We start from the raw sequence: 16065 nt of genomic DNA, 5'->3' as shown, positions 1-16065 counted from the left end.
GTTTGAATTAACTGAAATGCTTATGGTGGTGAACTGGTGAGCGCCTAAATGAGCTGCTACAGGGTTTCCAATTTGGTTTGTGATTAATTGTACATGATTTGAAGTGTTGCGGACTCTTGTGAAGTTAATCCACATGGCATCTGATTTGTTTTGTATGTCTTATTCTAGTTCCAAAGAATACTGACTTTCTGTCTGATGGTAACTCTTGAACTCATGTCAGTCTCTGAGGGCAGCAGCTTGCCATCTTGAAGTCAAGATGTGTTTCCTTGTATTGTCACAGAAGCTTAGTTCTGAATGCCAAGTCATGGCCTAGTTCTATGGGTTTAAGACCGGAGTTCCCAATTGTGGGCACTTTTGGAAGCCTGAGGAAAGGATAGTGGGCACGGCCACAAACTGGCTGCAATGTGGGGAGGGTTTTTATTTATTTGTGTCATTTTATAGCCCGCTTCTCTTGCTGAGACTCGAGGCGGATTATGCAGTTGAATTTTTAAAATGTTGTTAAAACAATTTTTAAAAACCCCAAAGGTTGAAAACACAAATTACTAAATACATAGACATCAAAATATACCAGTTCGAGCTAACTGCTCGTTCTGGACAGAAAAACATTCAGTTGTTCAAACTGTTGGGACTTGTGGCCGTGTAACGGACAGGTTAGCTTGCACAGTTGAATGCACTCTTGACAGGGGAGCGTACACAGTTGAACAGCTTCTCCAACCTCTCCTCCTTCTTTGGTTTTTTTTTCCTTCAAATTTTGGGCAAGTATTAAACTTGCCGGTGTTTCTGCCTTAAGTACAAATTCATGGACTTCTTTCAGAAGGAAATCCACCTAATTCAACAAGGAAACCTTAGGGGATACCTTGAGATATCACCATAGCAATCATATTCCCGTATTCTACTGCTCTGCTGCATTCCCACCATAAATGTATAAAATGTGCATTAGCTGCTCCACATACCCAACAATCCCTTCCAGCCCCTTGATAAATTTTTGCCAATTTAGAGGGTGACAGGTGCATTGTTTTAAATCACAGAGCATGAGACAGTCAGCAAACAACACGACTAAAGATTGCAAGAATTTAAGACAATGCAAGAGTCCGTGATTTGTTGTTTTGGGGGCCGGATTTTATTGGTATACAATTGTTTTAATGTATTTTAATGGTTTAATATAGCTATGTTTTATTGTAAGCCACTCTGAGCCCGGCTTTGCTGGGAAGACCGGGATATAAGAGTGACGAATAAATAAACAAATAAGAAAGGATGAAGCAGGATACATAGTAACAACCAAACAAAAAAGACAGAACTCGACTGTAAACTATGCTAGAAATATAAATCACAGCAAGTGTGGCTAAACTTAATAACACAAAAAGTCGGCGTTTTGTATGTGTTTACTAAAAAGGACTAACTACCAATAGTAAACTGCTAATATCAGGTTCAGGTTGCACAGGATCAGTGCCTTGTGTTATTATTACAGTGCCTTTGTGTTATTAAGTTTAGCCACGCTCACTGTGATTTATATTTCTTGCAGGATATATAGTAAGCAGATGCAGAAAATGAAATTATAAAAGCAGAACACAATGCAGTGATAACATGAAAATAAAGACAATAAACAGGGAAGTAGACTACAGGACTTTTCACTTTATAAAAATGCCCTCCTGGTCAATTTAGTTCTACCCATTTTTTTCCCCTTTGGGGAAGAGATGCTGTTTGATTTCGGTTTCCAAAGAAGGGAGAGGGTTTGTGGGTTTCCATGCAGCCACATGGAACGGGTCCTAAGCCCAGAGATGTAAGAGAGTCTGTGTCTGTGGCTAAGCAGAGGGCACGTAGCTGTGACCCGCCTGTCCAAGATGAGCTTAGCACATTTCTAGTGTGCTGGTAGGCATTGACCTGAAACTCCTTTTTTGCTGTCCTATCCAAGACCCTTTATCCTCAAGACAAAATGGTGGGTACCATCAGGCACCCATGGGGATTGCCTCTTTTAAGGGCTTGACACAATCTCTTTTGTGTCTCATTCACATTTGCACTTGCAGACAAGGTGCAATCATACATAGAATCATAGCACTGGAAGGGACCACCAGAGTCATCTAGTCCAACCCCCTGCACAATGCAGGAAATTCACAACTACCTCCCACACACACACCCCAGTGACCCCTGCTCCATGCCCAGAAGATGGCCAAGATGCCCTCCCTCTAAGGTCATAGAATCAGCTTTGCTGACAGATGGCCATCTAGCCTCTGCTTAAAAACCTCCAGGGAAGGAGCGCTTACCACCTCCCAAGGAAGTCTGTTCCACTGAGGAAACACTCTATTAGTTATAACTTTGGTTTATTTGTAACATTGGTTTTTATTAAGTAAGTTGTAGTTGGTTGTTACATCTGGACCAGAAATGTGTGGTTTGCACTAGCCCTAGCTACCCGGATATTTGAGATTGTGGTATTCAAGGCCAGCATACTTGTTTGCTTTTATGTTCAGGTGGTAAATTGAGAGTTGAAATGGAAGGAGAGTCGTCAGTCCTTAGTAATACAGAGGCTCTTAACCATCCCCCTTTTCCCCTTGGGATGAGTAATTACATAAACTATAGTGACAGAATGTTACTGTTCTATCAGAAAATCCAGCAATCTGTGAATTGCTCAGGAAGAAGAAGAAGAGTTGGTTTTTATATACTGACTTTGTCTACCACTTCAGGAAGAATCAAACTGGCTTACAATCCTTTTCCCTTCCCCACAACAGACACCCTGTAAGGTAGGTGGGGCTGAGAGAGCTGTGACTAGCCCACGGTCACCCAGCTGGCTTCATGTGGAGGAGTGGGGAAACAAATCCAGTTCACCAGATTAGCCTCCGCCGCTCATGTGGAGGAGTGGGGAATCAAACCCTGTTCTCCAGATCAGAGTCCACTGCTCTTAACCAGGACACCGCGCTGGTATCAGAGGGGGTATATGGCTGGAATTCCTTGTGTGAGGTCACTGCATTAAGGTAGCAACTATTAGCTGATGATAACTTCAGAATCTGGATAAAGCCTGATTTATTCTGAATCAGTTTTAGTAGAACCTGAAGTCTGATGTTTGGCCGGGGCATGTATGGTAGCTGGAAGAGTAAGAGAGCAGGGCTGCGAGGATAGGAGGCTGGCTTGGCTAACCATGCAGGGTACAAGTAGTTCCATAAATATGGGGCCCTTTTCAATATCTGTATGTTTCCAGGAATATTTTTCAGAGACCTAGACAGTACCTTTATATATTTGTAAAGTTGAAATTCTTAGGATTAGGTTTAATTAACCACAGTTAGCAGAGGGGCTCACATTCGGGCAATCGCATTAACCATAGTTCATTCAATCAAAACATGGCTTTGAACTGAGTATTGGACTCTAAATTCTGGACTGTATACCCAGTGTTATGAGCATGTCTGAACCATAAAATCACAAAAAGCAAACTAGTTGTGTTCTCCGGTGGTGTAAAAGCAGTTTGCCGCTTCTGTTGGATTCCCCCCACCCGACTGCCTCCCCCACCCCACAAACCAATGCCTCAGCAGCAGGCAAACCATGTAAATAAATAAATTTGTCTTATACAGTCCAAGACCAATACAAATAGACTCAATTTAATAATTCAAACTTCCAGTATGTCAAATAACTTTTGAGAAAAGAAACATTTAAAATTGTAAATTCACAGAATTATATATTATCTTTATAAAAATTATAGAAAAAATGTATATATGGCTTACCCAAGTTTTCCTAGTCTTATAGGCTATTCATCCAAATTTGTCAACTTTGGAAGTGATCTCTTGAATCTTATCTGCTAGCATAACTGAGAGAAGAGTCCTTCTATTTTTGCCGGGATGGTGGGAAATTATGCAGGTAATCAGAGTTTCTCTAATATGACTATAGATCTTACGATCAAAAATGATGTGCTCTAGGGTCTAGGTAAACCATGTATTTTTTTCTTTTGTTTTCTTTGTATCATTTATTCTTTATTGTTGTTGTTTTGCAACTGCTCAAGTGTGCGTTTGCAAAACAGTGGCTTTTTCAGGGTGCCTGGCCTCAAATCGAACTCTGCTGCTTTGAACAGAAGTATGGGTAGAATTGCTTGGCAGGTGCAGTTTCACAGAGATGGAGTAAGACAGAACCAGAACAGATGCGACAAGATTGAGTGGACATTTCTTTCTTTGTGTTTAAAAAAGGGGCCTGCTTATTTGACTTGTGTAGCGAGAGGCTGAGCTGCAAATTAGAGCATCCCTGGCTGGGAATTTGTGCAACTCCCTGCCCCAGGATGTGGTGATGGCTGCCAACTTGGAAGGCTTTAAGAGGGGATTGAACATGTTCATGGAGGAGAGAGCTATCCACATCCTGGGGCAGGGAGTTCCACAATTGAACTATGCATTGTGTGAAGAAATACTTCCTTTTATCTAATTGGTACTATCTTTCTCTTGTGGGGGGACGACTCAGAGCAGAAGACGGGAGGTATCGCTTTGGTCACTTTCTTCCCTGTACATTGTACTGGCTTGCACCAGCTTTCTTTGTTTCCCCACACCTCCACTTGAAGCCAGCTGGGTGACCTTGGGCTAGTCACAGCTCTCTCAGCCCCACCTACCTCACAGGGTGTCTGTTGTGGGGAGGGGAAGGGAAGCAGATTGTAAGCCGGTTTGATTCTTCCTTAAGCGGTAGAGAAAGTTGGCATATAAAAACCAACTCTTCTTCTACTACTTGTAATACTTAGGGAGGAGAGAGAATTTTGGTGGGTACAGCTTGTCATACAAGGGTGTACAAAGTAGCATTTATGGAAATCCTTTCTGCTACCCTTATAGTTAAGTTTCTATTCTCCTATATATTAAGATAGCCAAGATATAGTCTCTGGTTACACTCTCAAGGGCATTAATAATAACTTTACTGTTACTACTCTTAACACTTTGCCTTTATAACAACGTTCAGAGGTAGGTTATATGATGAGGCCAGATTCAGTCCCGAGCTGACGTCACCCACAGGGTAGCAACGGTACAGATTTTATACCTGGGTACCTGCCCTCAGGCTAGCTTTATGCCGATCCCCTCTTTTTCTGAGGGTCGCTTCACCCACACAAGTAATTTTTTTTCTTGTAGTGACACAAGCTAGATTTTTAACCTTCTCTTCTTCTCCCCCCCTCCCTCTCTCCTTTCTCTTTCTTTCCAGAAGGTAACAGGGGCATCTGGTGGAGCTTCACCAAAAAGGAGAAACACCAAGCTATTTTTAGGTATTGTAAAAGAGCCGCTTTCACAAACCTCCTTCTAACTAACCTGGGTGTGTGCATGTTTTTGACTTTCACCCACTTTTGTGTTTTCTTTGGAAACAGAGTAAAAAATCTAAACGATTCACCCGATGGGAGAAAACGGCACTTTAGTAAAGCTTCCCCCCTCGCACATTTTAAGCTTGCAACACATAGAAGGATCGCAATTCTCTGGAGTTCTGTCCTCCCTTTCTTTCCGCACCAATCTGTGCTCCAATAGCATTCTGTATGCATTAATAAATTCATTCCTGGAGCCTCACTTTGTACCACTGGAGCGCAGAGTCGGAGGCCCCCCAAGGTCAGAAAAGAAGCTTGAAATTCTTGTCTCTTGAGCTGCCCTCCAGTTTCCTGACCAGAAGGCCTTTGTTCTTTCACGCGACCGAATGCGTCAGTGAGTTCAATAGGTTTCTGTCGAAAGATCTGCTACTCTCCCTTAGGAATTTGTCAGCCCTCGCTGGGGAGGCCAGGCTGACTGTTTTCTGTGCTCCTGGGTCTCTTTGCAAGCAGTTAGACCGATGCTCATATAATGGAGAGCAAGATTGCAGGTTCAGCATGTGAAGTTTAGGGTTGCATCCCTTTTACTGGCTAGGCTCCTCTGAATTTTAGGAAGCAAAGATCTGAGAGGATGTGAGGCCTGTCGGAATGGAAGGATGGGAGAAAACCTTATTTGGGTCTGATTGCAGGCGAGGGAGTTTTAAAGTCCGGAGGAGTGTGGGCTAGAGTGAGCCCAAATTTCACGCATGAATTTGAGTTAAGCTGCAGATTTCTAGGATGTTAAGTAGCAGTTACGATGGCCAGGTGTCCTTGGGTGGGGGGCTGGCCTGTGTTTCCTCTTTTTCAGAGGATACTTCTCTTCCTTGAGGCCTGTCCTCTGAAATGTCCGGGTTCTGCTCCTGTTCAGTAAAATGGGCTATGAAGGCTTAGTGCAACATTAATTTCAAACTCTGGTAGTAAAAAAACCCCGACCATTAACTTTCTTTGAAAAATTGATTTCTGATAGGCAATGGAATAGTAAAGGTATCATTTCCCTGCTGTATAAAAATATGGGTGACATAGTTTGGAATAAACATCCTACGTATAATTTGAAATGGGAAAAAGAGATGAACATATCTCTTACTGAGCAAGAATGGGCACAGATATGGAATAAGTATTCACTTTATTCATCCTCTTTGAACATTAAAGAATGAACATATCAGATTACATGTAGATGAAGTAGTAGTAGTAGTAGATAGTATCTGACACCTCCAGAATGGCATTACATGCAGCCCCCATATTCTAACTTGTGTTGGAAGTGCTGAGATGGCATTGGTTCCTTTTTACATTGTTGGTGGCATTGCCCCCAAACTTTACAATTCTGTGAGAAAGTATCAATTCAGATAAAAACATTATAGGATATAAGATCCCATTAAAATGTCTATTGGAAATGTTTGATTATAAAACAGCACTCAAAATAAGTCTGGAGTTCATTTCATTGTTCTTGGTGGCTGCTAAGTTCTTAGTTGCAGCATATCTGAAAAACACTTTAGATTAGAAATGGTATCTCAAGATCAAGGATGTCTTGACCTTGGGAAAAATCTCCTCCCCAGGAGAACTGATCTCTGTAGTCTGGAGTTGTAATTGCAGGAGATCTCCAGGCCCCACCTGGAGGCTGGCAAGCCCAGTTCCCACCAGAATTGAAAGTGATAACCCCCCCAACCCATACAAAATCAGTTTCCTACAAAAAATGAAAATAGTAAGGGGGGGTGCTGGATATCCAAGAACAGGCACATCTCAGAGCGATTTATAATAGGGGGAAACCTTATTGAGGTTGAAAAGTGGCTTATAAATATTTTAAATAAAAAATCCTCATCAATAAGGTGGGGAAAAGAGAGCACAGGGAGGGGTCATGGCCCAGTCAGGAGAAAATGGGTGGAAAAAAGGAGGAACCAGCAAAAGCATGGGTAGTGTTGCACATGCGAACAAATGCTGCTCAGATGCCACTGCTAGAAAAAGATGGGGGTAAAAGTGATCCCAGAGTCAATCCATCTCTTGTTGGGTCTTCCTCTTTTCCTACTGCCCTCAACTTTTCCTAGCATGACTGTCTTTTCCAGTGACTCTTGAGAAGGCAAGAGTCACTAGAAAAGACAGTCATGCTAGGAAAGGTTGAGGGCAGCAGGAAAAGAGGAAGACCCAGCAAGAGATGGATTGACTCTATAAAGGAAGCCACAGCCCTCAATTTGCAAGACCTGAGCAAGGCTGTCAAAGATAGGACATTTTGGAGGACATTGATTCATAGGGTCGCCATGAGTCGGAAGCAACTTGATGGCACTTAACACACACAAACGTGATCCCAAAAGCACTGAAATAAAATTTGGAAAGATGTGACGCAAAAAAAACTAACGGCGGAACACGGAATGTGTGGAAGACGGGATAAACCGAAGCAACGTGGGGCCAGAACCGTGTTCAAATCTCCTCGATTGAGCAGCACAGGCATTGGGTTGCCTGTCAACCGGCCTCCTGCTTACTCTTTGGGCCTGTCGAAATGGCTGACGGGGGCAGAAATGTGGCCTGAAAAGAAGCACCCCGGTCGAGGACAACCGCAGTGTCGGGGAACGCCTGGCAAGCGGTCCGCTTGGCACGACCTGCCAGGGTAGCCGTTAAGCACGAAACACCTTATTAGTGCAGTGGGTGAGCTGGCCCAGACTCCACTCCCGTCATCTTTCTGTAACCGTTGTCCGACGAAACCCTTCTAATTTTCTTCTGAACGCATCTGTTTGAAATGGGTGATTCCAGCAGGCTTGAGATTTTGTGTGTGTTGGCGGTGGCTGTTTTTATGTAAAGGGGGTGACTCATTAGGATTATAATGTACTGGCTCAGGGTTGTTGTTTCTGGATAGTCTTTTCCCTTCCCCTTGTCTATTTTTGTGTTAGTTGCAGAGAAAATAACGGAGACCTGCGTCCGCTTGGCGTTTCCAACAGTCTGTATCGAAGGGCTTAATCTGCCCCTTTTAGAGTAATCGCCTCTAAATGTAATGTTTCCCCTCGCCGAGCCTGAACAATAGCTTAGTATCCCATTTTGAGGGACTTTGATCTGTGGAATGTGACCCTGAGACAACTCTGTGGTGGGCTAAATAATACCCTACCCTGCTTGCTTCCCTCACCTTTTCCTCAACATTCAACATAAACTCAGAAAAAACAGGCCTGAGGAAAGCTAAAAGAGGATCTTGCAAAAAGCAGGTGAAATGTGTCTTAAGATGTGAGGTGTGAACGTTGATGCCTGCTTCCTTCAAGTTCTACTGCCCATTCATTTCCAGCCTGTTACAAATTCATGGAAGAGAAGCCATCATAATTAATGGAACCGTCACAAACTCAGGATTACCAACAACTGGAGGTGAAGAGCTGTAGGGAACGATCATCTCCACCTAGCTGTGCTCGTGAGCATCCGAGGAGCATCTCATTTGTGGGATGAGATGGATCCTTGGTCTGGTCCTGTACAGCTTGCTTTTGTGGGCCTACGCTGCTGAATGGTGGTAGCAGCTTCCAAAACCAAAGCTATCTGAAGAACAATATTATCTAGCAGAGTATTTGTGTGTGCATGTGCAGCTGTGTCTGTATGTGATAGAGAAGCAAGCAAGTTTAGTAATAATTATCTGCTGTCAAGTGGCAAGTGACTCATGGCAACCCCGAGACCATAGGGTTTTCAAGGCAAGAGATGAGCAGAGGTTGTTTACCACTGCCTTCTGCATAGCAACCCCCAGTCTTCCGAGGTGGTCTCCCATCCAAGCAGTAACCATCGCTGACCCTGCTTAGCTTCCAATCCTGCTATGCAAGCGTAGATAAAATAAACATGGTACAGATTTCGATTCCAAGTCAATATGTTGAACTAAAGCAAAAGCCGAGCAAACATTTTTTTCAGGACAGACCAAAATAGCAGAAAACTACATTCAAGCTCCAGAGCTTTTAATCAGGTTGATTTTTTAAAAAATGGCTAGAAGGGGTGTTTCAGGCCCTTATCTTAAGGCCTCTTGTCTGAATCCTGTGTAAAATATCCTGCAGACTTGAATCGGTTAGCTAGTTCTGCGGGATGGTATCAAGTTACGTTTTGGGAAGAGAAGAAGGGGAAATATTAGCCTCCAATTGAAAATATATAAACCATTAGTAGATCTACAGTGCATCCTAAGCGGAGTTACATACCCTTCTAAATGCACTGAGTGGGCTTAGAAGGGTGTAATTCTGCTTAGGATGGGAATGTGAATGGATTTGTACCTAATAGATAAAAATCAACCAAATGCACATAATCAAGCAGCATGTACAAATCCATTAAAATGTGAATGGATTTGTACATGCTACTTGATTATGTGGATTTGGTTTGGTAGGCATATGATTTTATATTTGAATTCTCTGGCTTTGACATGATGTGTATTATCTGCTTCTGTTTCTTCGTTTGTTGCTAGAGAAGTGAATGCTCAGGGTGGGGAAACCCAGAACAATTCAGAAATTTTTATCCAAGGGTATAGTTTCAAGTTTTTCCAGTGGAACAACTGGAAAATTTTGGGAGTCCTGAAAAATAGTACCGATGAAATATTTTCTCATTTGCATTGAATGGATGCTTTTTAAGAAAATATGATACTCACTCAAAAAGTATAGATACCAGTCCTACATGATCTTGGCTAGAGAATCCTGTTTTGTGATATGTTAAGACTTCGCAAAAAAAGGATAACCACATAGTTAATACCATAGTGTGTATATAACAGTAATGAATTAACTAGCACCGAAGGCAGTATGAGATTAGATTTGGTGGTTCTTAATCCTGAATTAAAAGGTACTAATGCATTCTGTCAATCCGGTTTGAACATTTGTCACATTCCCTGCTTTTAATGCTCTTTGAGCTATAAACCTATTAAGAACATTAAATCTGTTTTAGAAACTACTTTAAATCATTGCCTTATGCAGATTGGCAGCAGTCGTAGCGATAGAACGGAAATGAAGATAGGGTTACTTTTTCAAACTGTCGTGGAAACTCAGTTATGGGGTGGAAGAGGTTGCATTTAACTTCTTACAAAATGCATTTCCTCTGCTGCTGTTACGTGACACCAGTTACTCTCTTAAAATAAATGTATTTATAAGGGATTTATAACGGAACATTGTCCCTCATAAGCACAAGAGTGGATTTTAGTAGTTACGGTGCAACCCTGTGCAGGGTTACTCCAGCCTGAGGCTGTTGAAGTCACACATGAAGCTGCCTTATACTGAATCGAATCATCAGTCCATCAAGGACAGTATTGACTACTTAGTGGCAGTGGCTCTCCAGGGGTCTCAGGCAGAGGTCTTTCACATTGCCTAGTCCCTTTAATTGGAGATGCCGGGGATTGAACCTGGGACCTTGTGCATGCCAAGGAGAGGCTCTACCACTGTGCTACAGCCCCCTCCCCTAAAGTCTGTGGGTTTAGACTGGAGTAACTCTGAATAGGATTGCACTGAAAATATCCCAGCTGGAGATACAGTATAGTGTGATGGCTGGTGAGTTACATTGGGAGCACATTGACACGGCTCATGGGTGTGCATGAGCTGAGGGAAAAGCTTTTGATATTCCTGCACATGCTGGCTCCTGAGGTTATGTTCATGCAGTGGGGCTCTCTTTGGGTAGGCTGCCAGGGATTTTTCCCCTCAGGCATTTTCGTGGCAGTTCTAAATGCCTGATTCTGTGGCACTCAAACATGGCTGGGGAACATGGATGGTGACACAACATCTGAAGGTGTTTTCTGCATCTGTCATAGGCCAGAGTGGTCATAGTGAAGAGGACCTTGAGTGCTAAGAAATCTTGAGCTCTTATCCTAACTCCAGGCCTAACCACACACTACATTTTCCCTGGGTTTGTCCTTAGATCCTGACCTGAATGGCCCAGGCTAGCCTGATCTCATCAGATCTTGGAAGCTAAGCAGCGTTGGCCCTGGTCAGTATTTGGATGGGAGACTGGTAAGGAATAACAGGGTCGTTACTCAGAGGCAAGCAATGACAAACCACCTCTGAACGCTACTTGCCTTGAAAACCATTCAGGGTCGCCATAAATCAGCTGCAACTTGATGGCAAAAAAAAGTCCTTGGGTTGGCATATGTGTACTTGAAGTCCATGCCTCTCGTGGTTGTAAACAGGCCCAGTTCAGATCAGAGAGCCAGCATGGTGTAGTGGTTAAGAGTAGCGGACTCTAATCTGGTGAACGGGGTTGGTTTCCCCACTCCTCCACTTGAAGCCTGCTGGGTGGCCTTGGGCTAGTCACAGTTCTCTCTGAACTCTCTCAGCCCCACCAACCTCACAAGGTGTCTGTTGTGGGGAGGGGGAGGGAAGGTGATTGTAAGCTGCTTTGAGACTCCTTAAAGGTAGAGAAAAGCAGGGTATAAAAACCACCTCTTCTTCTTCTGCACTGTGTTGCGAGAGAGTGCTTAAGACCCCCCCCCCTCGTTTTGTTGATATGAATTTGCCTGGGGCTCACTGCTTTCCACATTGTGGGAACCTATGCGTTTTCCCCGGTGTTGCAGATAAAGTCCTCCGGGGGCCATTTCAGATCAGGAAAACTCCAGGGGTAAGTCTAAGCACCCTTAGCCCATGTGCAGGTAGTTTCAATCCAAATCAGTCTTGTGATCACCCAGGAAGCACAGGCTTCTAGAACATGCTAACTCAAGTGAGGGATGTCCCTGGGAAAAACGTATTGTGTAGCGGGGTGACGCATTAATTGTGAAGCTATGGGCAAATCGCTCGGCCGCATTGCCACCATCTGGGAAGTGGGATTAGTGATTTCTTCTTTCACGTAGTCGTTGTGAGAATTGTGCATAATTAAATGTCAATAGGAACATTTTTGCCTAGATTCCCCCCTCCTTTTGCTCCAACATAACCCTGGCTAGTATTCGGGTGGGAGGCCTCCATGGAATACCAGGGTCCTAATGGTAGAGGCAGACAATGGCAAACCACCTACCAACGTCTCTTGCCTTGACAACCCTACGGGGTCGCCATAGGTCAACTGCGATCTGACAGCAAAACAAACAAAAAAACAATCTGTAAACCGCATTGCTCACTATGGAGTCACAAGGGAAGGAGCCCCTCCCAGTAATACCAGCATGGTGTAGTGGTCAAGAGCAATGACTCTGATTTGGAGAACCGGGTTTAATTCTCCACTCCTCCACATGAGCGGCGGAGGCTAACCTGGTGAACTGGATTTGTTTCCCCACTCTTCCACACGAAGCCAGCTGGGTGACCTTGGGCTAGTCACACTCTCTCAGCCCCACCTACCTCACAGGGTGCCTGTTGTGGTGAAAGGAGGGGAAGGCGGTTGTAAGCCGGGTTGATTCTTCCTTAAGTGGTAGAGAAAGTCGGCATATAAAAACCAACTCTTCTTCTTCTTCTAAAATAACGATTCAGCTCCCTGACTCTTTAAAAATGACCTGTTCCATAGTTAACAACGTAGCAGATTCTGTTAAGGTATGCCGTAAAGTCCAAATTGCCTTGCAAGCTTATTTTTTTCCCAAACAGGCAGATAATGGCCCTCACACACATATGTTATTTATGACCCCCTTCATAAGCTTGCTTCATTTGCCAGCCTGTCTTGGAGCTGCAAATAGAATCTCCCCCCCCCATTCCGGCCATTTGAATAGGCATTTCCTGTGTTCTCAAATATCTTATGTGTGTGAGGAGTACCAGTAATAATAATAATAATGAGCTCAAGCTAGGGACGAGGAATCGGAGGGGGGCACTTGGAAACCACACCGCATCCCCCAAGTCGTTGAACTGACATTACGCTGCTCTTAAAATTTCATCTCCTTTTGGAGCATTGTCTGACCTCATCAGCCTCTTTTGGGAGGGACTTTTCCTTTTTTGATTAATTTAAAGAGTAACATTTTTCTGCTTACCCAGAGAACAGTAGTAGCAATGGATTTTTTTTTTGATCTGTGCTATACAGCCAGGCTCAGAGGTGGATATATAAATGAATTATGTAGGTATTTTTTTGGGGTGCTCAAATGTGTGACATTCCTTTTATGGAACCCACTTGTGGGGGAAATAATTCCAGGTGGTCTCCCATCCAAGTACTAACCAGGGCTAACCCTGCTTAGGTTCTGAGGACTACCGGGGGCATGATGCAGAGGCAAGCAATGGCAAACCATCTCCAAACGTCTCTGGCCTTGAAAACCCTATGGGGTTCACCATGTCAGCTGTGACTTGACCACATACACACATGCACACAAGGTGGACTCCTGTCTAATTTTGCTGCAACAGACTAACATGTGGGGAGAGGAAGGGAAGGCGATTGTAAGCTGGTTTGATTCTCCTTAAAGGTAGAGAAAAATAGGGTATAAAAAACAACTCCTACTCCTCCTTCGGGTTTCCCTTAGAAGGGCGGAGGAGTAAGAACAAGGGGAGATGTGGGGAGCTGCCATTGCTACCCCCCTTGTGCCGAGGCCAGTTGGTCTGAGTGTTTTTTGTGTGCAACGCACATCTTGCTTTTAGCGCCTTTTCCAGGAGTCCAGCTTGGGATCCAGTTGGTTCGCTATTATTAGCGCCTTCAGTTGGTCACTTCTAAATCGGATCTGGGCAAGTCGAGTCAAGCAGGCCCTCTCTTTTCTTTCCCTGCCAGCCTGTCAGTTCCGCGGCTCCCTTGTCCGCCGACAGCGTGGCTGCAGCTGCTCTTTTCCGTCAGCCGGCGGCAAGGCGTTTGCCGTTGTCCCTCGCTGGAGTGACGCTCGTTGAACTTGACCGGGTGGCGTCCGAAGGAAATTTACCCTACTGACTGCTTGCCCCAAAATAACAGCTTCTCTGTCCGCCCTTCATGCTTAGATTGTAGGGGATTCTCTTTTTTGCTCGGCCTGTCGTCACTCCCTTCTTTCGACTGTGCTTTTCCTGACCTCTGGTGCTCTCTTTTACTGACCGCACGTCTTTAATCATCATTGTGATGGAATTTCACAGGGCTTCCAGTCCCTTAGAAGGGAAGCACGCTGTCTTGTTGCTGCTGCTGTTTGTGTTGGCTTTCTTTTCTTTTTTTAATTAATTTTTTTATTGTTTTCTCATTTTATGCATCATAAATCAATTTCCATTAATACTTTAACAATATAAAATAAAATCTATAAAATTTTCTAATCTAAAAAATAACATAAAAAATTGACTTCCCCATCACTCTCTTCTGTCCAAAATTAAATTGTATATACTTTTGCTAACAGTATAATCCCCCTCTACTCAGTTATTTTATAAGTATCTTATTTTATCTAGTTAATATACCTGTAATCATCCTAATATTATCAGTATACCAAATAAATGTGAGGGATTAAATCAAAGGGTATCCTTTAAAATGACCCATCAGGAAATATTTTTCACAGTAAATTCTCCACATCTCCCACTCCCCCAAAAATTGTACATTATCAGTCTGATTAATATAAGCAGTAAGACTCGCCATCTCCATCAATTCCATCATCTTGTGTATCCAGTCCTTTTTCCCCGGTATCTCATCAGTCTTCCATTTTCTGCATATATTGTGTTGGCTCTTTCGAACCTTTTCGTCAGCGGGCTTGGCTGACGGTGGCCGGAGTCTCCCCTAAAGGGGGAAATGGAGATCCTCGAAATGCTGTATAAGCATCTTGAAAGAGCTCACCAGCGTTGGAAACAGAGCACTCTATCAAAATAGCTTCTGTGTCATACGAGTACAGTAACTTCTGGAGGACTGTCCAATCTCACATGCCAAAAAGAAGCCAACTTCTTTCTGGAGGGGATACTCTTCAGATCTCTCTTCTGTCTGTCCCTGTATTGCCCAGCTCAGCTTGGAAGTTCTAGCCCCAGAGTTTTACCTCCCCCCCCCATTTTAATTAGGTTGTTTAATTTATTTATTGACTGAATTTATTCCTTTCCTTTCTTCCCGGGATGGCTTATATTTTGTTCTGCTCCCCTCCATTTTATCCGCACAAAATCCCTGTGAAGTAGCTTAGGCACAGTGTGTGGGACTGGCCCCAGGCCACCCAGCAAACTTACACAGCAGAGTGAGGATTCGAACCTGAGTCCCCCACATCCTAGTCCTAGAACAACGAGAAACCTTAGAAGCAGTTCCAGCCTTCTGAGCATAGCTGCTTATCAGTAGCCAAGGCCACACTTTGAATAAAAGCAATTTTTGGACATGCGTCGTAGACCATTACTTACTAAAGTGTGCTTCAGTAGGCGATTGGATGTATTGTGTTGCCGTGCTCTGTTGGTGGAAGATGAGACGATATAACAGTGATGTAAAATGAAGCATTAAGTACATGTGTTCAGAGGGGTGGGTTTCAGAAGGATGCTTTGTAACTTTGTAGTTAGGAAGGATTCTTTGGCCATGGAACAATAAAGTTGCCTTAACATTTTTACTACCTCTGAGTGAACCATTTGGACTATAAACCCCTTGTTGGGACCCAAGAATTTTACCATCAGCTGTGGCTATCTGATGAAGGGAGCTTTGAGTCTCAAAAGCTCACATCCTGAAAATCTTGTTGCCATCTCCTGGGTATGGAATAGGGGTAACTTGGTGTGCGAGGGGGCAAGTGGTTGTGAATTTCCTGCATTGTGCAAAGCATTGGACTAGATGACCCTGGTGGTTCCTTCCAACTATGATTCTGTGATACTTGACTCGAACCTAGCTGTTTGACTTCAGACCAACATGGCAACCCTGTGAAACTAAAAATCAACAAGAACCCCCCCCCAAATAGCACAACACATCACAAACAATGCAAAAAATGGAATTGCGAAAGTAGAAAACAATGCAGTAAGAGCAAAACAACACATACAAAAAAGAGCGGAACAGACTACTATGCCATACTTTTATGTGGCTGAGTAAATGTTTCC

General features: G+C 43.6%; 1 protein-coding gene across 2 annotated transcripts in view; it reads left to right on the top strand.

Moving 5' to 3' along the window:
• Positions 1 to 16065, top strand: part of USP13 (ubiquitin specific peptidase 13) — a 103539-nt gene that overhangs the window by 35288 nt on the left and 52186 nt on the right. For both annotated transcript variants that reach the window (XM_056849550.1, XM_056849549.1), the window contains exon 3: positions 5149 to 5209. In XM_056849550.1, coding sequence (XP_056705528.1) covers positions 5149 to 5209 — 61 coding nt within the window. The remainder of the gene's footprint in view (positions 1 to 5148; positions 5210 to 16065) is intronic.

Source organism: Euleptes europaea, chromosome 5 (assembly GCF_029931775.1).
Source record: "Euleptes europaea isolate rEulEur1 chromosome 5, rEulEur1.hap1, whole genome shotgun sequence".
Taxonomy (NCBI): domain Eukaryota; kingdom Metazoa; phylum Chordata; class Lepidosauria; order Squamata; family Sphaerodactylidae; genus Euleptes; species Euleptes europaea.
The sequence above is the reverse complement of the archived record's forward strand: the minus strand, read 5'-3'. Positions and strand labels throughout refer to the sequence as shown.